Genomic DNA, 25,992 nt, shown 5'->3' with positions numbered 1-25,992 from the left:
TTTTCCCGGACAACCTCAGAAACATAAGTGACGAACACAGTAAATGTTTCCACCAACACATTTCGTTGATGGAAAGCCACTATAAAGTAAAATGGAATACTAACATGCTAGCCGATTACTGTTGGACATTAATTCAGGATGTGTCTGAGGCTATTTATAAAAGAAAAACATCAGCGAAATCATTATAACACAGGTATGGCCATGCAAAATAATAAATTTTACAGATTTTAACTATATTTTCCCTTAATTTTATTTGAAGTGTAATTTATTTAAAACTAAGGGTGATAAAAAAAATATATTTACAGATCTGTAATGTACATAAAAAAGCAATTCAAGAAATGGTATCACACTTGGAGAAACATTAAAAAAATATTTTTTTGTTTATCAGTGTTATCTACACAAAACCAAACTTGCTTTTATTATTATATTCACTACATCTGACTTTTGTCCCACAAACAAAAATTATGTTACTAGTAAAAAATAATTGCTTTGATTGTCAGAAAATATCATCATCCCTTCAGAGAAAATTGGATTTTTATCTCCTGCAATTGAAGTAAAATATATCGCTTAATATAGAAATGTCTTCACATTAAGACCAATATATATTGCCTCAATAGCGAGATTTCACTGTATATTTTTTTCCAATTGTAGCATTGAAGATAAATGAAAAATATACACATAATTTTATACAATACAAACTGTGTTAGAAGTTTGAGTTTTCTTTAAGTTGATGAAGTTATTAGAATCTATTATTGGATTATGTTATTGAAATTTTATTATATAAAAATACTATAATTCATTTTTTTAAATAATTTTATTACAATCTGTGTAAATTTTAATTAATCAGAAGCAATGTAAAGAACAAATAGAACCATCTAAAAAAATGTCAACAGTAGGTTATTTATATAAAATAGGTTTTGTTTATTTTAAAATAACAAGAATATTTAAATAAATAAATTTGTCAAAACCAGTGAATTTCTTTTATAAGATTTGTTTTTATCATTAGTGGAAACATTCGAGTAATTGATTATACTATCTAGCTAAAAATATATATATATTGAGTATTGCTGTTATATTTTCTGGTAATGGGTAATATTTTTCTTTTCAGTTTGGGCAATTTCAGTATCACTGTGTTCATTTTCTCCTCTGATATTTTGTGGGATATTCCATTTTAATTCAACAAATGATGAGTGCATCACTAATTTTGATTTTGATGATATTTGGTATATGATAACTACCCTCCTTATATTAGCCATAAAATATTTTATCTAAAAAAAAAGTTTTTCTTAAGTAAAAGATTATTTTCGAACTCGCCAACTGGTAAAAACAGCTATTTTCGTCACTTTTTCCATGAGCTGTAGCATTCTAATTTTATATCGTACAGAGGGTCAAAAAGGTCTTTTGGGGAAGAGTAAAGATGGAACTTACAACCATATCTTGTAATTTTTACTGAAGTTACATTTACAAATTGTTGTTTTTTTTTCAAATTTTCGGCCCAAAATAAATAATGAAGGGATTAGGGTAACGGGCCTGTTTTTTACCATTTAACTCTTAGGTACTAGCAGTACTTAGAAAAAAAAATTGGACTGTTACCAAATGTCCTTCATTAAAAAAAAATTGCCGCCAAATCATACGATTTTAAAAATGTCTCATTTTTAAAGTGTAAAAACCACATGTGGGATAGATGGCAAAAACCTGAATTGTTTACAGTAAGTAGTAAGTACTTTTATATAATTTAAAACCATATAATCTATTTTGTTATTCAAAGGAGTTGGCAAGTAATGAAGCCAACAAAACTGCCAAAAACTCCATTCCTTCTAACTATAAACAACATATCCAAAGATGCTGATGTTATGTATTTTTTTCAGATAATAAAAATTACAACTAAACTCATTATAATAAATAAATTGATAATTAATAAATAGTCAATTACAAAATGATAATTCAATTACATTAACAAATTGTTCAATTCACTTTGCCTTATTTTATTCCTGCTAATGGAAGTTATGAATAAAACTTCCACTTTTATAACAAAATTAACTAACGTAACTATTTTTTTATTGAATAAAACTGATAAGTCCTCATTTATCTTTGGTGTAATATTGTGTCCTCTTCCAGTAGTTGATAGCAAAAGCTCTGAAGGCGTGAATCTTTAAAATATTTTTTAGTTGAACACATGTTTGATTATCCCTCAATGATTTCTTGAATGAAGTACCAGCACCCTGCAGATGGAAAAACTGTATTCGATATTCCTCTTCATTTTCATATATTTTGATTTCAATGAATTTGCCTAACCATCACTTGTCATCGTATACGGACGGAACTGACATAATATTTACATTTTGGCTTTGATAAACCTGTAAAGCAATCAGAAACACTAATGTCCTTGTGTAACAATACTAACATAAATATTTCTGATTCAGAGGTCGCCTGGACTTTCAGAATACATTTCTGACTTGTTGGAACATAGCTGTGAAAGGTTCTTGTTTCTGGGACTTAGGAAGAGTGAAGGTACTCTTCACTCTCTTGAACATCATTACTAGAGCAGAAAATAAATGTTATATTTTTAATAGTGTCTTTGCAATAATTGCACTTTCAGATGATATAACAATTTGATTGTTGACTGTCCTCTGAAGGTTTGCTTTAGTCAGTCTTTTTTACAGTTCTACCAATACCCCATCACATGGTCTTTTCCATGGTTTGAGGCAAAAAATTCCATTCAATTGCAATTTCATAATGTACTTGATAATAGCACAAATTTTTGAATTTTTTTTATATTGAACTGAGGAGCCATCAGAAAAATAAAAAAATTGTTTAACTTGTAACAGTATTTTTACATTATTTATAACTTACTGTTGGAAACAGAAGAACAATGTAGTATTGTGCTTCAAGTACTCACTAATCACATAGTACCTTTGGCTTTGTAATTTTCCTTCTTTTTTAAAGTATATGAGAAATAGATGTACTGTGGCTTAAGTTTTTGACCATTGATATGACTGCACTTCATCCTATATCACAAAAGGAAAATTTTGAGAGAAGTCTCCCACTATAACACATTCACCCTCCAACAAGTTTTCCTTTTTAATGTTGAGGAAATTATCTTGTTTCTTTACAACAAAATGATGCCTTTTTAGATTATTTAAATTTTCAGTAAGTTTATCTAAGTACTCTTGAAATGGAAGAATTTGAGTCGCTACTTCACCGTGGTCAACAGAAACCCACTGTTTGAAGGTAATTTCAGAATCAAAATCATCCCAGCTCTCTTGCAGTAATCTGGCCACTTCATTAGTGCCTGGACATTTTTCACACTGTGACAGCATGCACATTTCATTTTCTATATCACATAACATGGTTGAAAGGAGAATTTTATAATCAAATTTCATTTTTACATTTTGGTGGATGACACACACACAGAGTGAGTACCTGACTCACCAGCCAGAACACAAAATTTAGGTCTTAAATCAGCAAATTTTGAAAAACCAATTTTTGAATTATGTTTTTCTCTGAATGCTGTGTACAATTTTTAAGTTATCTAAGATGAGCCTTTTTTTAATATTAATTTTGTTCCTGTCAGCTTGTACAGAGACACATTCCTTCTTCCCTGTTATCATTTGGCTGTGCTCATCATTCTGGTAAAAATCTTGGACATATTTAATAACATTTGTATCAATTATGTGACTGGGTTTCTTTTTGTTGATTTGTGGTAAAATTCCACTTGTTTTAATTACTCATTTGGATTGACGGGGGCTAAATACTGACTAACCAATTTTGAATTTTTTGAATGCTCCAGCTACTTGGTAATAAATTTAAAATATTAATTTTTTCCTGGGTTGATGTAACTGTTTCCAATTCATCCTTTAATTTAATAATTAATTCTTCATATTCCCTACCTAAATCAGCACAGTTTTGTGGTACTAAACTGCTTTCTTCTGTAGAAGTATTTAAATCAAAGAAATCGTTAATTTACTGGTAACTGATTCAGCTATTTTTGTAACTTTATTTTTTAAAATTGGTTCCTTTGCGCTGCTTGATAATTTTTGAATCTTAATGGGGGAAATGCAAAGTGCTGATCAAGCTTTATTCACCGACTTGACTGTAACACATTGAGGCTCAAATATATCTTGACATTCCAGTTTACTTTCTGTATCATGTGATTTTTATATTTTGTTAAAGCATTTTGTACACAGTGTTCTGCCTGGAATTAAATTTAAATTTGAATTGCTTGTTGAAAGTATTAAAGATGTTTCACAAAAAGACTTCTTAACTGGTTTAGTATGACAGTTAAATGGGTCAGAGCAAGTTTCCCCGTTAATATGAAAATATCTAAATATAAAGTTTTATGAAAAGTGCAGATATTTTTTGTTTCAGTACATCCACTTCTTAGATATCAATGTTATTTGATCAGTAAACTTTATAATATTGTGCAATACTGAACATCTACTGTAAATCATTTGTGACATACGGTTTTAGTGTGAACGTCAATTGACCTCTTCATAATCCATTTTTATGAAATGCAAGGGTACTTACAACAACAATACAGTTAGTATAAATTATAAAAATACCAGTTGTAACTCACTTTGTCTTGTCCCAGTTTCTGTACAGCTAAAATAAAAATTTCACTAATTAATAAAATTAAAAATAAAAGATATCGCATAAAAGAGAAGTTCACTGCTAATAAAATTACTTTATAAACAAGTGTACATTACCTAATCACTGTATTAACACTAGCAACAATACAGCTATCACATTGAAATCATAAGAGTGACTAAGCTCTTTATAATGTTACATTCAGGATTACTCAAACATTCATGTCCGTGCATGTCTATTCACTTTCATGTTAAACATGTGTTTGTGTGTATGAATCATACTTTAAGTAACAAATTATGTAGAATATAAGCATAGAGAATATCTCATTATAGACATATCAAAATACTTTGTTTAGTTGGCCTACATTATTATCTGAAAAAATACATATGAATTTTTTACTTCACAGCTCAAAGGGACAGTGTTTTTAGCGATTTTGATGGCTTCATTATTCATCAACCCCTTTGAGGAACAAAATAAATTTTATATGGTTTTAAATTATATAAAAAGTACTTACTGCTATAAACGTTTCAGATTTTTGCCACCTGTCCCACGTGTGGTTTTTGGACCCCAAAAATGACATTTTCAAAATCTTATGACTTGGTGCCCATTTTATTTAATGAAGAACACTCTGTAACAGTCCAGTTTTTTTTTTATAAGTACTACTAGTACCTAAGAGTTAAATGGTAATAAACAGGCCTGTTAGCCTTAGCCCTTTATTATTTATTTTGGGCCCAAAATTTGAAAACAATTTGTAAACGTAACTTGATTAAAGATTACAAGATTTGTTATGTAACAAAATGAATTTTAAGTTCACTAATATGAAGTTACATCTTTACTCTTTCCAAAAAGCTCTTTCTGTACAATGTAAAATAATAATACTACAGCTCATCGAATAAGTGACAAAAATTACTTTTTTTTTACCTGTTGGCGAGTTAGAAAATTGTCTATTACTCAAGAAAAAATTTTTATTTAGATATAAAAAATATTTTATGGCCACTATAAGGTGGGTAGTTATATATATACCAAATATCATCAAAAAATTTTGAATTAAAATAGAATACTCCTTGTGCACAATGTTTCAGTTAGGTCCTTCTCCTTGCTCACATTTCTAAATGATAGGTTTTAAATTCAATCAAGATTATTGCAATTAAAACTTTAGGAGCTGCTTTCCCTTATTACATAGTAATGGTTCGTTCTGCATTAGTTGTACTTTTTTCAGAGTAAAATTGAATATTATAATATAATAATATTAAATTGTTTAATTACATAACTATTTACTATTTTAATATTTACTTCAGTGCTATTTAATTTTCTTTTCTTTTTTATCTCTTGTATGTTATTAATAGCATGAACACTTTCCGCATAAGACAGTTTTAAACAGTTTGCAGTAAGATATAACATATTCAATAATCAGCTTATAACCTCTGCACTTGCAATATGCCACTTTCATAGTTGATTCAACAACCCCATATTTTGTAATTCTTTTTTCTCAGTTATTGCTTTTTTTTTTTTAATTTTGCTACTTTAGTGCTTTTTTTTGTCTTCAGTTATTTGACTGGTTTGATGCAGCTCTCCAAGATTAGCGCTAGTCGTTTCATTTCAGTATACCCCTACAACCTACATCCCTAACAATTTGTTTTACACATTCCAAACGTTTTTCCAAATGCTTCTTTCTTCATTAATTTGCCACAATACCTATTCATTTGTCACTTTATCTACCCATGTGATTTTTAACATTCTCCTGTAGCACCACATTTCAAAAGCTTATAATCTTTCTTCTCAGGTACTCCGATTATCCAAGTTTCACTTCCATACAAAGCTACGTTCCAAACTTATACTTACAAAAATCTTTTCCTGACTAACAAATTATATTTCTGACTGAAGGCTCGTTTTGCCTTTGCTATTCAGCATTTTATATTGCTCCTGCTTCATCCATCTTCAGTAATTCTACTTCCCAGGTAACAAAATTCTTCTACCTCCATATTCTTTTCTGTTCCTATTTTTACATTCAGTGGTCCATTTTCATTGTTTCTACTACATTTCATTACTTTCATTGTGTTCTTGTTTATTTTCATGCAATAGTTCTTGTGTAGGACTTCATCCATACCATTCATTGTTTCTTCTAAATCTTTTTTACTCTCAGCTAGAATTACTATATCATCAGAAAATCATAGCATCTTTATCTTTTCACCTTGTACTGTTACTCTGGTTCTAAGTTGTCCTTTAACATCAATAACTGTTAGTTCTAAGTTCTATGTAAGGATTAAAAAGTAATGGAGATAGGGAACATCCTTGTCAGACTCCCTTTTTTATTACGACTTCTTTCTTATGTTCTTTGATTATTACTGTTGCTGTTTGATTCCTCTAAATGTTAGCAATTGTTCTTCTATCTCTGTATATGAAACCTATTTTTTTTTAAATGCTGAAAATTTTATTCCACTACATTATCGAATGCTTTTTCTAGGTCTATAAATGCCAAGTATATTGGTTTGTTTTTCTTTAATCTAACTTCTACTATTAATCTGAGCGCTAAAATTGCTTCCCTTGTCCCTATACTTTTTCTGAAACCAAATTGGTCTTCTTCTAACACTTCTTTCACTCTCCTCTCAATTCTTCTGTACAGAATTCTAGTTATGATTTTTGATGCATGACTAGTTAAGCTAATTTTTCTGTATTCTTTTCATATATCTGCTCCTGCTTTCTTTGGTATCATGACTGTAACACTTTTTGAAGTCTGATGGAACTTCCCCTTTTTCATAAATATTACACACCAGTTTGTATAAACTATCAATCGCTTCCTCACCTGCACTGCACAGTAATTCTACAGGTATTCCGTCTGTTCCAGGAGCCTTTTTGCCATTCAAATCTTTTAATGCTCTCTTTTAAATTCAGATCTCAGTATTGTTTCTCCCCTTTCATTCTCTTCGACTACTTCTTCTTCTTCCTCTATAACACCATTTTCTAATTCATTTCTTCCGTATAACTCTTCAATATTCAATATATTCCACTCACCTATTGACGTTTCCTTTTGTACTATAAATCGGTATATCATCTATGTTAGATGATATACACATAATCTAATATCACATATTAGATTTTAATTTACGTATCCCAAAATTTTCCTTAACTATCCTGTATTCTCCGTCTATTTAGCGCCTATTATTTCACTTTGGTGCATATTGTTTCTAGCCTTGAATGAATTAAGATATATTTTTTTTATTTTAATCATTATTCAAAAAACAGAAATACGCTTTGACGCTATGTGGCACTTAATAAACTTATGGTAGACCTGAGAAGGGCTATTGTCATCGAATGGCTTCGACGGTTCATAATTTATGACCTTGTGGTGGCCCTGAAAGGGCCATTTTTTGCGTTAGCTCTGAGAAGAGCTATTGGGTCTGGAAGCTGGTCTCCAGCGAAGTTGGGGAGTTGCAGCTTGCCCATTGAAATTAGACTGTGCTTCCCCTCAGTGGCAGTTGGGTCCCCACTGCAGCATGACAGTGGTGGCCCCCAGAGCCCCACAGTGTCGGTTCAGCGTCTGTCGTCTTTCGCCAGTACAGCTGAAGCAGTTCTCCCCAAGCTATCCCATGCTGGGCTGACTCCTGCTCCTGAGTTCGCCAGCCAGGACAATTGAAGTCTGGCAAGCTGGAGCGGGAAGGTAACATCCACATCCAATGGCTCCCTCAGCAGGCCAGGCACTGCTTCTTCACTGTTCCAGTGAAGATGTTGCATCCGCTGGGAGTTATCACGTTGAGGCAGCCAGGGAACTTCTGTCTTCTTCCATCTTCTTCTTCTTCTTGGTCTTCTCCAGGTGGTGGCTGACGATGAATTCACTCTTGTGGACGCTCTTTTATTGGAGCCTGAGTGGTGGGAGAACTGCGCAGTCATCTACACGACGGGAGTGATGCTTGTACCAGCGTAAACATATACTGTGATCCAGCTAACATCTAAGCTATTACCGTGTTTGTCCACCGATATTAAATTAGGCATGTATGTGGTAACAGCCTATAGTAGAAGTGTACATATATTTTAATATTATAATGTTTCTTATCTTATTTTAATTAAATAAATTAAAAAGTGGAAAAGAAATAAATCTTTTTTCAAAGAAATAGTTTGAATAGCAAGATAAAAATGACAACATTAAAGTAACAAATAATTTACTCCATTAGAATGGAATGGATGGATTTTGCAGATGGTGATTCGTTTAGCTGGCTATGGAGTGGTATACAGAAATACATACACTGCATTACATATGATATAACAGTGGTACCAATAGTGTTTTGGTTGATGTGTTAAATAAACCACAAAGAAAATTGATATATATTAACCGATTCTCTTAATATAAACTGTTACTTTTGGGTATCTTTAGTTCAGACACTCTGTATTTCCTCCACCTTTTGTGCTATTGTTTGTTCAGTCCATACCAAATAGTCAGATTTTGATCTTTTTAAACAACTTTTGGGCATCCTTGAAATAATTTATTGATCCTACTCTCATATACTGCCTTGATCAACAAAAATGTTTTACTGTAGCAGGAAGTATTTTCTTTTTTTTTCTTCTTGAAAATCCTCTTGTCAAAAAAAATGCATTTCAGCTTGTTGTCTTTTAATATAAACTCCCAAAAGTGTGATTGTTATTTTTAAATTTAATGTTGATAATTTTTGTCTACTTTTCTAATACCTGCTAACTTAATATCATTAAGCTGATGTAGATTGAATATGACACAAGGGGTTGAGAATGATAGAGATTTGGTAACAATGAGACATACCTGTTAGACTTGTTAACTTAATAGTTGTGAGGGGGTAGCAGCCAGTCATCATTTGATTTACTTGGTATGATTTTTAATAAGTTGATATAGTTTTTAAAATTTTAAGCTATGGGAATTCTTTACAAAAGTATATTAATTGATTTTAATTTAATTAAGAATTATTAAACAGCAATGCTCTATATTGAAAGAGAGAGAGAGAGAGTGGGTGTGTGTGTAAAAGGATTAAGTTATTTTCCTTTTTGTCATATAATGTATTAAAAATACAGTAATGTTTTATTTATTTTCTTCATTATGAATCACTGCAAAGTAATTAAAAGCCTTAAATGAATAATCTTTCTCGATGTATTGTATTTTACTTTTATCAGGTCGTTAGTTTTTGATTTGTGTGATCATTTGCTCATTTTAAATTAATTATTATTACAAGTAAAATTATATTAATTCTTTTTTTTTTGTTTTTAATTAGTCAAAAATTAAGTTTTTAAGAGCGGTTTATTTAATCAATCTATTAATAATCTGCTCTTTTATTTACTTAGAAAAGCCCTCCCTACTTTTACAGGATTCATAAATGTGTTAATATGAGTTTCCATTTAGCTTTTTAATGTTAATTTTTTCAAGGTTAGCATTTTCTGCTATTTCAGGATTTTATTTTAAGTTGTATCTCTTTCCTTTGTACTCATTATTATTTCATATGTTACAGGAATATTCTTAAATTATTAAAAAAACTATGTATAACATAAACTTAAGATTTTCACATGATATTTAATATTAAGTCTTAAGTCATTCATAATAGCTGACTGGCTGTAACTTGGTGCAAAATATCACTGTCTGCTAATAGAATGTACCGATATGTATTTTGAAACATTTAGTGCTGCACAGCTACTTTTAGCTTCATTTTTAATGAATTGTTTATATAAGCACTGACTTTAGACAGATGTATAATTTGTCTGTATATTTATAACTTGTGAGTGGTTTTATTTGTGGATTTTAGTTACATATATAAAGATTTCTTATGTATTAATTTATTTAATTAGATTATTGAAAAATGAATTGTTACAATCTCCGCATCATTTTTTATTGAAGTAAAAATTCATTATGGTACAGAGTTTTTTACTGTGATAATAGTGCTTTTACTACTTGTGAAATTGTATATAGTATTTGTGTTACAAAAATTTGGATAAATACATATGTATATTATATATAGAGTATAAATATTATAAAAAAGTGATTTTATCAAGGGGACTTAAATGTCAGTGTCTTTAAAATAATACTACCTTTTTGTTTTTCAGTAACTTGTGATCATGGAGTAGAATTTATTTCCTGTTGAAGACATAACTAATAGTATTTTTTTGTTGTAGATTGCAGTAGATCTGTCTGATGTATTCTTGTGACATTTATTTATTTTTTTTTTTATTTTTTGCTTACACACAAACTCTAATCTTTTCTCTGTTTCTTTGCCAGCCAGCGGACATTTCCCACAGATCGTCAGCAGCTACACCACGGGCAACTATACCTGTACGCAGTTCTGTTGTACTTGTTCACTAAGTAGAAATACATTTGCTAATCTACTTCACATCCGTATGGGAATTCGTGTTAGGCGTGCTGTTCATATTGGAGTCCTTGTGCTGGCTACCTGAAATAATTTTTATGAAATTAGAATCTTGAATATCTTAACTAACTTGTTCCTTATAAAAACATACTTTAATAAGAGTTGTGAATTCTTTTCTAAATTATGGGTTTGATAAAGCAGAGGTTTTAGCTTTTGGTGCTGATTTTTTGGACTAATCTTGTATAGTTTATATATAATTCTATAAACTTGTAAAATTTTGTTACATATGTTATTAATATTCATTAGAACTTGCCAAATTTTTAATTTAATTATTAATAAATTATAACAAATTAAAAAAAAATTATAAGTTTTATTAACAATTTAAAATTTTCTTTTATTGTTTTCATTTTATAATTGATTGTGTTGATTGGAATTCACCAATGTACATTGAAACAAGCTAGCATTCGTTATACTAACACAATTTTTTTCTTTTTAACATCCAGAACATGACGTGTGACGGGTAGGGTTCGTGTGCATTGTGCGATGCGTAATGTGCTGTTGCTGCGCTTCATTTTCTTAATTGAAGGCATTTTGTACCATTTTTATTAATTTTTATGCACTTTTATCATGTAAACATTCCTGCCACTGAATAAATTACAAGTTTCTTAGTTTTTACTTTAATATCTTTCCATGTTAAGATATTTATCTAATTTTTTCCTGCATAATTATTATTTTCTTAATGCAGTGATGCAAATTATTACTGCATCAGTCATATTAAATCTGAACAATTGTTACTACAACTATTCTTATTATTACTTAATTTGTTTTAAATTTTTCTGTAAAATGTAAGTTACAGTGGTGCCGATAATCTATTTTATTTAAATTCTGTTTCTTCACAGAGTTGTTAACAGTTTTAGTTCAAATAGTTTAATTAAAGTATTTAATTAAAAATGTTTTCTTAAATTAAATTAGTTAAATGTGTTTAATTAAATCAAATTTTTCATTTTTAAATATTTTGTGTTCCAGTTCAGTTCTGATGTGATTTTTCAAATGTTTAAATTCTTTTGTTGTGTTTATGTTTCCCCTCTATAATTTCTGTAATAATTTAATTTATACTTAACTTTTTTTTTCTTAATAAATATTTTTATATTTTTAATTCGCATTTCTTGAATTGTAAGTAACAGTTCAATGATAATTTTATTTGGTAGATTTCTAACTAAACGCCTTGAGTTGAGAAGATGGTTATTATCGGGTTCGTTTACTGTCTGTGTCAGTGTGCTGCGTAATATTGTTTGATTTCCTGTTGCAGAGGTCCTCCTTCTTGGAGCATCAAGCGTGATTTCTTTTCTATTCTGTTTTCAGGTTTGCAGAGTAATATGAGTTTTTTTTTTTGTATCTGTAAGCAAAAAAAGGAAAGCCTGGCTAATGTAACATAGCAATAATTTTAAAATTCTAAATGTTTTTATGAGTTAAATTTTTTTTTCTTTTCTTTTTGACAATACGTATGCTATGTTATTTTTGACAGACCTTCCTATTTTTGTTGTTTCTTTTGAGCGAAATTGTCGTGTATTGCACAGCGTGAGTTTTTAGTGTTAGGGCGAAATTTTAAATCGTGCATTTATTTTTTGGATGGGAAGTTTTTTTGCGAAATTTTCCGGCTGCTTATATATGCGCTGCGGTTTCAGCTGCTTGTTTCAGATGTCTTACAGAATTCCATGGTGGGACAGCACAAGGAAGTCCATCGCAGAATGCAGTTCAATTAGCTTTACAACTCTGGTCTTTCTGATATTCTTCTAAGTTAAATTGGTAATGAAATAAACCCATAACAGCTTAATTTTAAAAATTATCATTTTTTATGTAACTAAATGAAATTACTAGTAAACACAGTAGTTTTGGGTTTTCATGTTTTCCATAATTTTAATCAATTCAATAATTGACTTCTTTCAGTTACAATTATTAACTGATTAGCTTAAAAAAACAAATCTCAATGATCTCACCTGAAGATAAATTTATAAACTCAAACATAATTTTTTTCTTTAAAGTTTATAATAGCATCAACAGCATGCAGTATGAAACTGCATTCTGCATTTTTTATTTAGAAATCTATAGTAACTAGCCTATTAAATATGACCAGCTATTGGAATTTTACCCTTAATTTACTTTTGTTGTTCTTAAACATCCCTGAGAGCTGGCCTCCGTAGCACAAGTGGTTGCATCTCGGCCTTTTATCTGGAGATCGCAGGTTTGAATCCCAGTCAGGCATGGCATCTTCACATGCTATATTACAATTTCATCTCATCCTCTGAAGCAATACATAATGGTGGCTGCAAAAAAATCCATGGGGAAAATTTATGAAAAAAGTTATTTATTTATTTTTTATTGTGTATATAAATAGCGTAATTGAAAAAATTGTACGAGGATGTTTCTTATTCTTGCTTAATTATAGAGTAATCTTAAAAACTGTAGGATAATTAACATTAGAACTAGTCGTTACTTAAGCACACATAGTACATCATCTTAGCACATCAGTTTGTCTTACAAATTACTGGTGATCATAGTGGTTGGTCTTCATAAAATATTTGTTTAAATAGTTGTCAGATCTGTCGCCCTGTATATATTCTGCATTGTTACTTTCAGCAGTGATCATCATTGATCTGATTAAAATGGTTTGCAACTAGACCTTTAGACATAAAAAACATGGTTTGTTTTCCTTTTAATTCGCTTACCATTTCCTCTGCTGCTATTGAATTCTGCTGGAAAGTCATATTCTCCAAATATGCCAAGCTTAATCTGTGATTCACACAGAATCGAATATCTTTCATTTTATCAAAACAGCTACCCTTCAGGTTGAGTTATTATTATTTTGGGAAAGAGGAAAAAATCACACATCAGAATTCCCTGATATTATCAAAGAAGCAGTAATTACTATTGTATTTAGCACATCTTAGTCACAATACATTGAGAACACCAGTTTTCCTTATGCCTCAGATTAAATTTTTTGAGCCAGAGTTTTTGTGCAGATGACATTATCATAATGTCAGCAACTTCCTTGATGGTATCTATGATCCTTATATAAAATTCAAATTTTTTAGATGCTTTCAGGTGTATAGGTCATAGAAGATTGCTGTAACCTGTGATTATCTTTAAGTAAGCACCATCTCTATTTAAAATACATCATCTCATCCAGCTTATTGCTTTATTTGCTCACTCTGCTGAAGATTGTAATATTAAGTGTGTTCTTGACTTTGCAAAGTTAGAATCAACTCATACTATTTGTTTACTGCTGAGACTTTGCCATATTGAAATGGGAAATGATCCATTTGAATATGATTGTAAATATTCATGTAATTTTGTTCACCATGCTAATTCAAGAATGTGTTTATTTCTTCTTTAGTTGATCCATTAACTCTTAGGTCTCTTTATTCATCATTAGTTTAGTCCTGGCACTTTTGATTTCACTTTATTTTATTCTTCTTACCCAGTTGAATGGCATGCTTAGTTGTAAATTTCTGTCAGTTATATTGATAATTGATTTTTTTTTTTACAACTTTCTTTGCCATTAAAATAAAAAATTTAGCTAAATTTTTTTTAAAAAGTCATGAGGGAATGATAATAAAAATTATTTTCATCTTTTATGAATATCTAAAAAAAATTATGTATGAATGTTATTCTTAGGTGAACTGAGATTTGTTTTCATATCATTAAAATAAGTGTTAGTTGATAATAATAGTAATGTGAAAGATTTTATAAAAAAAATTAATGAGATAAATCGATAAGTTATTGACAGAGGTTGTAATGCTTACTTGAGACTGCTTCTCGTATTTTTAATTTTAAATTGATGTTTAGGAAACACTGAACAGGTAGTATGTAATGAATTATATTAAAATAAAAATTAATCATCGATCTTGGCTGTAAAATTAACAGCTATATGTTCAGAATTCTTTAATGAGTTTGTAATAATTTCTACTTTATATAAATAGTTTGAATGTTGTATAATTTTAAAAGTCAAGAAAATATAAAATGTATTTTATTATTTCATAAACATGACAATAATATATTTTCTTAAGAAGATAAACTAGGTTACTGCAGTAGAAATAATGTTAGCTGTAAATACAACAAAGTTCCTTTGTATTAATTGCATACCATGCATTTATAACAATTTGTACACATTATGAAATTTTTCTTCAAGTCTTATGTCAAGTGACTACCTTGGAGTCTATTGATAGGACTAAATATTAATGACAAAGTATTTTATTAATTTCTAGTTATTAAAAATAGTTATGCAATTTTTCAAATTCAGATTGAATGGTTGCAGTTTTTCACGACATACATACTTGAAAGGACAGTTGACAGAAAAGTAAAGAACTAAAGCAAAAGAGACATAGTACTGTATAAAGTTTTAATCTTAATTTTAAATCTCATTGTTGCAATGTTCTTAATCTCATTATATAGATTATTGGATAATAAACAATTTTTTCCCATTTAAAATTTCTTTACGAAACTCTTGCTAAGTTAAAATGTAAATTAACTATATGTATTCCGCCTATGAAATGTTATATTTTTATGTTTTATTTGCCATCATTAATATCATAATTTTCTTTCTGTATTAATTGTGGTGCTTTTCATATAAAGAACAACTGCTTAACTTAAATTTACTGTTTCGTGTGTGTGTACGTATGTTTAAAAGTTTCAGAACTTGATATTATGTCTATTATGGATTCTGTATATGAATTCATGTGCTTTCTTTTGAATAATATTACTGGATTTGCTGCAAGTTTTAAGTCTATGTTGCTTGATATATGTAGGTGCTTTAAAATTTGAAATAATTGTATAATTTTAGTTCTGTGATGTGAAGTACAGTGAAATCTTATTTCCTTTATCCTAGAAAATATTAATTAGGTTCTTCATGCTTTACTTTTTCTCATTTGAAATCTCTCTGCAGTGGCCAACATTTAGTTGGGCTATAAACGAATATTTTAAACCAGTTTTTATGCTGTGTCTAACTTGTTACTGATATTAATTTGTTGTTAGAATTTTAGAAATTTGTTCAGATTCATGACTTATGTAAATTAAAAACTGCAGTGCCCGTTTGAAGTGTCAGTACTTTGGCAGTTGCGAAGTAATTTCATTACATTTTGATGGTAGATTTATTACCTGTTCATTTTTATGGCATGAATTTTTTGTACATTAGTTTTAATATTTATCAACTATTAAATTATTTAATTACCTATTTTCTACATGTTATTTTCATAGAACGTACAGTTAAATTAATTCCTGTCAACTGTTAATACATCATCACTATTCAAATGTTATAATTGAATTCATTATTCAAATTATACCCATCATATGGTTATAATTAATGTCACTCCTTGATATTTGTGTGTAGTGAATAGTATTCTTTTGGTTATAAAGTTCTCATATTTTTCTTTTTATGATTAAGAAATTGGAAGTTTTGAGTCAGTTCTTGTCTCATTTAAATTGGCATTAAATGAATTACATTTTATATAAAAATGTTTGTGAAATAATGAATTTTTTATTGCTGTGGAGTTATAAGCAGAAATTGGTAGCAGTAATTAGTATTAGCAGAATTAGTAGCAGTAATCAATATTAGAGTGGGTAATAATTTTCACATTCTAGTATAATCTCTTTAATGAATTCATTTTATTTTTTTTTATGAACTAGAAGTTCTATAATGTTTTTCATTATAACACACTCTCTCTCTCTCTAATCATCTATCTTTCTATCTATCGATCGCTGAATCATTAAATTAAATATGATTCATTTTTCCTAAGCTAAGCAGTGTCAACAATAAGAGAATTAATTTTCTTCTCTCTTTTTTTAAAATGATTGTTTTCTGAATAAATTACCATGTTTTGTAGCAGTATGTACATAGTGAGGTGTAAAACAGTCTTGGTGCACTGACAGAGTTTATACAACATGACAAAATATATACATTTATATGCATAATATAAATTGTATTAATGTTTATTACTCAGTAGTAATTAATCATATTTAATTCATTGCTATGTGTATATACTTTTAAAACTGCAAAACCTTTTTTTAATTATGCAGAAAGAGAAAACGTAAGCATTCTCTACCATTAACAGCTTAGGAAAAATCATAATATTTAACATGATTATTATACTTTAGTGCCATTTATCTCTGTTATCAATAGCCACTAAAATCTGTGTACAGAAAGTTTTTTCTTTCAACAGTTTACAGTCCACAGTTTTTCCTGTCCAAATTATTGTGCAGAAATCAGCAGTTGTACATTCAATGAAAAATTGCATCCTTTACGTCAATTTTTGTGAAATATAGGAGTAGATTTACAAATATTGCTTCCACCATTGGCATATTTTTACTTCATAAACATTTATTTCTTGAATTGTTCCAGATTTAGAACCATTAGTTTGAAACAGATACAATATAATTTCTCATCCATGACCCTGTTGAAATTATTGTATGATTTGTTTAAATTTTACAGCATACTCCAGGATGTATTTATGGTTGATTTACCTAGTTTGAATGAAATGTTTTTGTTGCATCTTATGTGACGGTAAAAGGCCATTTTAGTACCTTGTAAAACATTGTCGGTAAGATTAAAAATTATTTTGTTATTTTTTTTAAACAGATTATTGCTGTATGTTTAAATATCATTAATTCACTATGGTTGTAATGAAAGTCTGCAGAGGGCTTTTGGGTCTTTGAATAATGTAAGTAACATTGCTAGCTGTGATCCAAGCAATAATTCATCATAAGAATTAAACCTTAAAACCACATTATGCTTTCTATGGGCAATCATAAGTATGAATTATCTTCTGAGTTATGTTTTGCAATGATTATCAGTTCTCTGATCGTTTCCATGTGTACTATATAATTCGAATGTTTGTTTTTTATTTAAAATTGATGTTTACTTACATATATATATACATTTTTAGTATGGTGAACGTTCTCATGCATTTTAGTAAATTTCAGAAATAACCATTTTACTTCATCAGTTAGTTTCACAGATTATTTTTTTTAATAGCTGTTGAAGTGTGAATTCAGATGAAAATCAATTGTGTAAATTTATCTTAAGCATTTCAACAATTCAATGTTAATCTTAATTCTGAATGTTTAAGTAACAGACAGTTAAATCAATTGCTGCATGCATCCTAGCATATATACTCTGTGCAATACATTTCTTCAAGCATATGTGCTAAGATCAAAACTAGCATTGAAACTCCTATTAACAATGATCTAATATTAAATTATTCTTTGTAACTTCTTGAGAAAGAATTTTCTAATTCCATTCATATATACTATGTCTGTTCTGCATTAGACTGTTCAGTTTCTTTTTACTTCATTTCCCAAAAACTATTTTTTCTACAGTTTCCATCCTTCCAGAGGCACCTGTGAAAATAACAAGTTTAGCATAGGTATTGATCTTGTAATTGTCATTGTAATGCTGACTGGAAATATCTTATGTACACCATAATTAAGCATGCCATATGTTCTGTTCTTAATCATGTGACTCAGTATATTCGAGACTCAGTGCATGTTGTCTTTCAGACACCTATGTTACAGCATTATCCACTTCCTCATTAACTTCATTGAACTGTCTGATATATTTTCATACTATCAGTTATGGCAATTTGACTGTATAATTAATATATTTGGCAATGAATTTCAGCTGGCTTCCCATGTCTGGTTTTTAATTATTAACAGGTCTTACTTCATAGGCACTCCTGAGTCAAATGCAACATTTTAACAGCATTGAAAAAATGTAAAAGTTATTTGTTCTCATAGCTGCTTCAGCTCTTTGCTAAATCAAAGGAATCTACATATAAAGATAAAAATAACTTACGTTCTAATTCCCTTGTTATAAAATTTTGATCAAGAGGTAAGTTAAATGAAACTGCTTGATAATTATTTTTTTTTTATTGATTAGCTTTCTTTTGTTAACATTGTGAATTGCTCTTCTCCCTTCTGTTGATACAATTTTGCATTTTGAAAAATTTAACTTTCGTTCATCATATTCTGATTTTATTACCCGAATGTCAATGGTGTAGTCATCTAATTCTTCTTTTCAGTAGTCAAATTCCTTACAATAGGTCAATAATTAAATAAAAAATTCTATTTGAACGTTCCATTAGAATTTTAGTCATTACTTTACATCGTTAACTATTGCAATTTTTGTTAATAGTGTTAAGCTTTTTATTGCAGATGTTGGAAAAGGTACTTGAAACTTCAAATAATCTTTTAAAGTCTTAACATTTTGATTTCACTGCATTTATGTCACATAACAGAATATATATCTAATTATCAATACCATATGTGTGCAATTTATGGTGTTGGATATATTAGACAATAAAACATTTTGTCATTTTTCATGCACCACTAAAGATGACATTTACGTTTGCATTACTACTACATCTTTTTGGGAACAGAAAAAATGTATATTTGACATATGTAATCTGCAATTATTTCCACATAAAACGCATGAAATAACTTTATCATTTCAGATTAGTTACTAGTTTGAAAAGGAAAGTTATATTCATTTTATTTCTATTAATTTGTTATATGAACGTATATACCTATACTGCTGCAGATAGCAGCACATAACAGCAATATCTTTATTTATTCTCATATATTGTACTTATCACTAAGTATATTTCACAATTACTGTATAAAATAATTTTACTTATCACATTTTACATTGAGACTTTAAACTAGTAATTTTTATAAAGTGTATTTAATTTGTAACTAACAATTACGTGAAACTAAATAACAAATAATGAATCTAGAAAAAATATAATATAAATGAAATCAACTTTTATTTTGTAAGTTTATAAATTTCAAAAAGTATTGTTTATAAGCAAGAATAACAGTTTTTATTTATATTACAGTAATTATATTTTTAGTAAAAATTTTTATCAATGTATCTGAATAGTGAAAAAAAAGCCACCGACAGGTATAACAGCTAGCTGGCTTCAATTCAGTTCCCATCTTGGGTCTGGCATTTTTCACTTAATATGTGAAGAGCACATCCAAGATATAATATTGAAATGAAATAAATTAATTATTCTAAATGTATCAATAATAAGACTAATTAAAGAGAGTAGTTGAATTTTATATTGATTTTTATCTATTAATTTGTTTTTTACTAATGTAAAAAATCTAAACATATAAATAAATATATAAACAAATAGCGTTTATCTTGTATGTTAATCATTTCTTTTTTTAATTTCTGCCTCAGTTACTTTTCTGTAATAGAAAATATAGCAGATAAGAAATTAATAAAGTTTTTACTGCATATGTCTTTAAAATGACTAATGACCTAGAGAACTAATGACTAAGAAACCAGAGGAGGAGTGCAGTTGTGCTAGGACACATTTTGTAAAGTTATATGGTAATCTACAACAGTCAAATTGGTATCTTTTAGTAGAAAGTCTACTTCGGTAGCAAATGTCTTAACATATATTTGATACATTTATTCATAAACATCTAATTATCCCATGCAGCATAATCTTGCAGTTTTTTTTACATATACTACATGGCTTCTCATGTACTTGTTAAACAACAGTACACTGAATAACTCCATACAATAAAATATCTAGAATAGGTGGTAAGTGCCACTTACCTACAGCTATATAAACTCCGGAACAGAATTCAAAAAAATATGTTAAATTAACCTATGTTCATTCATAATCGCCAACATTCAAGGGAAAGAAATCAAAATCTGCCACTTAAAAAATTTTCAAAAAATGCATGATCATATTCCCGGAAATGTACACATATAAACTAAGTAGTCAGAAAATTAAACTACAGTGTTTAAATGCAGTAATTAAAAATTAATATGCAGTGATTAAAATATTTATTCTTACTATATAAATTTTTTTTTCTCTTCTAAGGATCGGTGATGTTACTCTTTCCAAGAAATTCTTTTACATAATGCGTCTGTGCTATAAAAAAGGCATAAGGCAATTTAAAAAATTATCCAGAGATATTTGATACACAAAAGTAATTGCAGATTTTCAACTACAGGTTTTTAGAAAGAGGCAGTAATTGAAGCATAAGTGTCATCTTCAGTAACATATCATTGTAGTTATGCTTACATTGCATAATGTCAGTTATTAACTTTCTTATTCAATAAAATATTTCAGTGAATGAATACATGTAGAATTGTATGATAAATGGTTTTGTGATTTTAATACAAATTCATTTTTAAAAGAGGTGACGTAACACTAATTGTTATAAAACATTAATAAGAAAATTAAATTTGCCCTTCTAAGAATTATTGCAGCATTGAGTGTAAAATGAATTAGGATTTATTATTTTTTAATTTACCATTGTCTTTTAATGCAGATGTAATTTATCTGCAGTGATTTTTATTTTATTCTTTAGGGTTTTCCAAAGGTTGGAAAGAAAGCTTTATGTCAGGTGAGCAGGAGCCATGGGTTTTCAGAGGAGGATTGACAGCTGATTTACAGGTGAATTATAGTTTTTTTCCAAATTTATTCAAGAACTGCACTTATATATTGATTAAGGCAACTAACAAATTAATAATTTCTGACTTTTTTTAAGTAACTATAGAATTCTTATTTTTATCATCAACAGAACAATATAAAACTGAAAGTTAATATTTTTAGTCGTACATATTTGTGGGCTGGTAAACCAGTAATCTTTACAATACTGATGTAGTACACAATTTCTTTCGCATATATAAATGAACTGTTGACACTATATAAAAAAAATTTCTTTAATATTATTAAGTTTTTTACTTAAATTCAGTTTTTTTTTAAATATGTAAAAAATAATTCCAATTTCATAAATATGCAAGGTTTTTTTTTGCAGCGTCTAATACCAGTTGATTCAGGATCAGATTTGTTCGTCTATAAGGCACCAGACGTACCAACAAGTAAGATCTATACTGTCAGACCATTTCTATTAGAGGATGAACCTGCATTGAGTATGGTTTGTAGGAACACTTGTCTGGAAGGAAATGATGGATCACATGTATTTTCTGATCATCCTGATCTTCCATCAGATAGGTAAGATATTTCTTTCTATCCGTTTTATAATTACTGCTGCATGCCCTGTCAATTAAAATTGTGTCTCATCATAAAGTTCTCCACAAGCACTGGCAAATATTTTCAGCAAATGCTTTGCAATTAATCAGAATCAGTTATTACTGAATAGTCATTATTTTATACTTATGGAAGTTCAATTTTCTTTTAATGTAATGGGGTTTTTTTATATTTGTACATTACAAGTAATGTACTGTGTTATTGCTTCTATACACATCCAAAATGGAGTTATAATAAAATAATAATGTACTAAATTACAAAATACCTCAGTTTTTTCAAAATGTTATTCAGTATACTTGACAAGCTCTAACATGTAGTCATTAAGACTGGAAATCTACTATAATTTAATACAGTAATACAAATTGAAATACAGTAATTTAAATTGTGTCTGATCACTCTGTGATTATCACCAAGTTATCTACAAACAATGGCATAATATTTTTAATGCTTATGAAAGGCAAAATGTTTCAGCAATGTATTGCCGAAGGGTTAAACTCTCCAGCTATTTTAGGTAGATTCTAACTTTATAGTCTTTTCTTTTTTTTTGAAATGGTCCCCCATCAATCCAAATGCACTTGGCCCAACATATCTGCAGATCCTAGTAGGTGTGCTGAACCATCTTTTGACATCATCTTCAGTATGGTCATTGAGGAGTCAAATTGCTGGCCCCACAGCTCCAACTTGTGAGGTAAAGGAACAGGAAAAAGTCTTAACCGTATAAGCCCACACCATATGAAGAGCGTGTTACATATTCATTGTTTTTCAAGCTAAAAATGAGCATTGCATTTATGGTATGGTGCTAAGATACAGCTCAGGATGTTTTCATTGATTTTATCAAAACTTTTATGCGGGGAAATTTATTTGTTTATGAAAAAGTTTGTAGTTGACAAGAATCATCATTATTTTTCCTGTTGACCAAACAACTTGGGTGCTGGAGATGAGGGTGACTTCTAGACTGTGATTGCCAGTCTGCTTTTAGGATTGCAGTAGTGAAGCCAGTTCTCATTTCAAGTAATGATGAAATTCAGGGAGGGTCGCCATGTTCTGCTACTGATGTTGAAACCTCAAACATGTGCCACAGCTTGTATTACATTACAGTCATCCATTAGCATTCTCTGTATCCATCTTGCCTAGATATGTCTCATGTTCAAATGTTCATGCAAAATGGTGAACACACTATTATGGGATATATATGTGCACCAGGCCATCCACTGTTACTCACTCATCCTCCCTAACAGTGATGTCAGCTGTGTTTAGTATGATTTTGTTCACTGCAGTGGCTGAAGTCCCAACTATCCTTTGTAATTTAATACAGTGCTGAAACTCTTTAAACTATTGAAATGCAGTTGATTATGGTAGAATATCTTCGCTATATGCTTCATGCAACGTTTTTTTATATTCCATAGCAGAATTCACCAAATAAACCAGGTTTTCAAGTTCATGAGCTACTCATCACAAGCAAACTCCATTTTTCAATTTCATCATTTTTTAATTCAAAAATGTCTGCATATAATTCAAAATGTCTACCTATGCATTGTTAGTACATAAGCACATCTTATGAGAGTTGGTCTTCTCTCTCCAATTTGTTTCATCACTTTATACTTACTTGTACAAAATAAATTCATTCTCATGGTTCTTGACTACTTGTAGCATTTTTACAGTTATATGTCTAGCTTCATTAAAAGTATCTTACATTTTTTGTAATTTATCATTTATTTGCAGTTAAAAATTTTTGTTTCTGAAGTTTGAATTGTATGATGGCTGTTTATTAATTAAAGTTGTTCTATACTTTATTCAAATAGCAAAGAACTCTTTGTCTTGATGTTAAAGCCTGACAGCCCTACATTTGATTTTGAACTGCTTCCCCTGAGATTCTTTAAGACAAAATTAACAATTTCATTCATCTGAATAAATATGGATGATAGGCAGTTTTTATTATTGTCAGTTGTTCAATGGAATCACACCTTGGATAGAAGAAGATTAGAGAAATATTAGTTACTGATAGTCCTTAGATTCTTAAAATTATAATTTTCCATTATTCCAAATTACTGTGACTAGCATAGTTGATGACAATTTGAATTTTTTCTACAATAACTTTAGACAATACTATTAAGCATTGCCTTTAGATTTGGTTTATGATTGACCTCATTTTTTGTAGTGTCATTTCATTTTAAAATTATCTCCCTATGCTGGGCAACAGATTTTCAGAACTTACAGATTTAAAGCCACTGATTTATACAATAGAGTGGGATGAATGGAAACAATCTTGAACTTTGTGAGTTATTAAACCACCAATAATTATAAAATATTTAAATATATTCTAGCACTTTCAGGCCTTCATCCGTTCTCAGGAATATCCATACAATTATACAATTATGTATGAAAATTTTACAACTATTCACTTAAAATAATATAAAACAGAATAAATGAAATAAAATAAACCAAAATTTTATATATACATAACAATTGATTGTCATTGTATTAAAAGTATAGTAAGTTGAACGTTGAAGTAAAAACATGTCCTGTCAGTAAAAGAATCTCTATTGTTCTGACACTGAGATTCTCAAAAAGAATACATTTAATACATTGACAATCAATTGTTATGTATATATAAAATTTTGGTCTATTTTATTTCATTTATTCTATTTTATACTATTTTAAGTGAATAGTTGTAAAATTTTTATATTTAATTATATGGATATTCCTGAGGATGGATGAAGGTCCAAAAGCATTAGAATGTATTTAAGTATTTTATAATTGTTGGTAAACTGAACTTTCATTTTTTATATATAAGTATTATAATAGTGTGTGTATTTTAATTACCATTAAAAATAATAGCCAAGATATTGAATTATAAAAAAAGAGAAAACCAAAATGTCACATGTAATATCGTAATGTTGTGGAAAATAGAAACACCAAAGTAAATATATTCCTTTCATCAGACACATTTTAAAGGTTGTGATGTAACAAGATGTAAAAATTGTGGGCAGTTAGACTTAAAAATTGGGTAGAATTGAACTAACAATATTTTTCAGGATTATATGTCATAAAAAATATACTTCAAACAGTAATCTAACCAAATAATTTCCCTACTTGCTTACAAATAGATTGCAATTTAGGTTGTGTAACAAAAATATAGTTGCCCCTGTGAATTTACGAGCTTGTGATGTCACATGTTGACATCTCATTATATTACTGTTTTCCAAAACATTTTTGTGCATAATTGTTATTTTTATTTCATTTTTCGACTTAAAAAAACATTACAGGCACCCAAACAATACATTTATGTTGTCTGTTCAATTTTTCCACTTGAGTTGATTACAATGTATAAAAATGCTTAATGAGTCAATCTTGTAAACAATAACAGTTCCTTAACCAATGACTAATGCTCTGATTGGTATTATGTACAATCCTATAAAAATTTATACATGCAGTTAGAATTATGTCTTTCGTCACGATTATGTTAAATCCGTCATTCGTAGTACACAATGGTGTGTATAAAGAAATAAACTTTAGTCCAGTTTATATCATGTTCAGTGAAGGTACTAGGATAGCGTTTTTGTGCAGTCATATTACTTTATAATTACTCATTATTTTTCGCAATTTTTTGTAATATATTATTTTTTGTTTTATTTTTGTTTGTGTGTTATTAGTGCGGTTTGTTATGATAGAATTTAAATCCGTAGATAAAAAAAAACTTAGGAGTCAAACACATGAAATTATCAATAATGTTTATCATTTTATGAAAAATGCTAAGAAAGGACTGCTGCTACTTGTAGGATATCAAGAACACAGATTCAAAAACTCAGAAGAGAAAGAAAGACATGATTCTTCAATTAACATCCATCCCAGTCATGTTCTTTCAGCACACCGAAAAAGTATAAACAACATTTGAAACCTGTCAGTGGACTGGACAGTCTTGATTTATGTGTAGTTAAAAGAACAGTTAATGAATTTCATTCAAAGAAGAATGAATTACCTACTTTAAAAAAAAAAAATAAGGCAACAACTTCAGTTATCTA

General features: G+C 29.1%; 1 protein-coding gene across 7 annotated transcripts in view; it reads left to right on the top strand.

Annotated features, from left to right (window-relative positions):
- Positions 1 to 25,992, top strand: part of Oga (O-GlcNAcase) — a 102,682-nt gene that overhangs the window by 64,591 nt on the left and 12,099 nt on the right. For 6 of the 7 annotated variants that reach the window (XR_012755436.1, XM_075358545.1, XM_075358536.1 and 3 more), the window contains exons 11-13: positions 10,814 to 10,867; positions 21,288 to 21,373; positions 21,738 to 21,934. Coding sequence is in view for 6 of the 7 variants with exons in the window: in XM_075358545.1 (XP_075214660.1) it covers positions 10,814 to 10,867; positions 21,288 to 21,373; positions 21,738 to 21,934 (337 nt within the window). In the remaining variant the exon portion in view is untranslated. The remainder of the gene's footprint in view (positions 1 to 10,813; positions 10,868 to 21,287; positions 21,374 to 21,737; positions 21,935 to 25,992) is intronic. The other variant, XM_075358554.1, reaches the window with a different exon arrangement.

Source organism: Lycorma delicatula, chromosome 1, assembly GCF_047948215.1.
Source record: "Lycorma delicatula isolate Av1 chromosome 1, ASM4794821v1, whole genome shotgun sequence".
Taxonomy (NCBI): Eukaryota; Metazoa; Arthropoda; class Insecta; order Hemiptera; family Fulgoridae; genus Lycorma; species Lycorma delicatula.
Note: the sequence above shows the minus strand (reverse complement) of the source record. Positions and strands in the feature narration are given on the sequence as shown.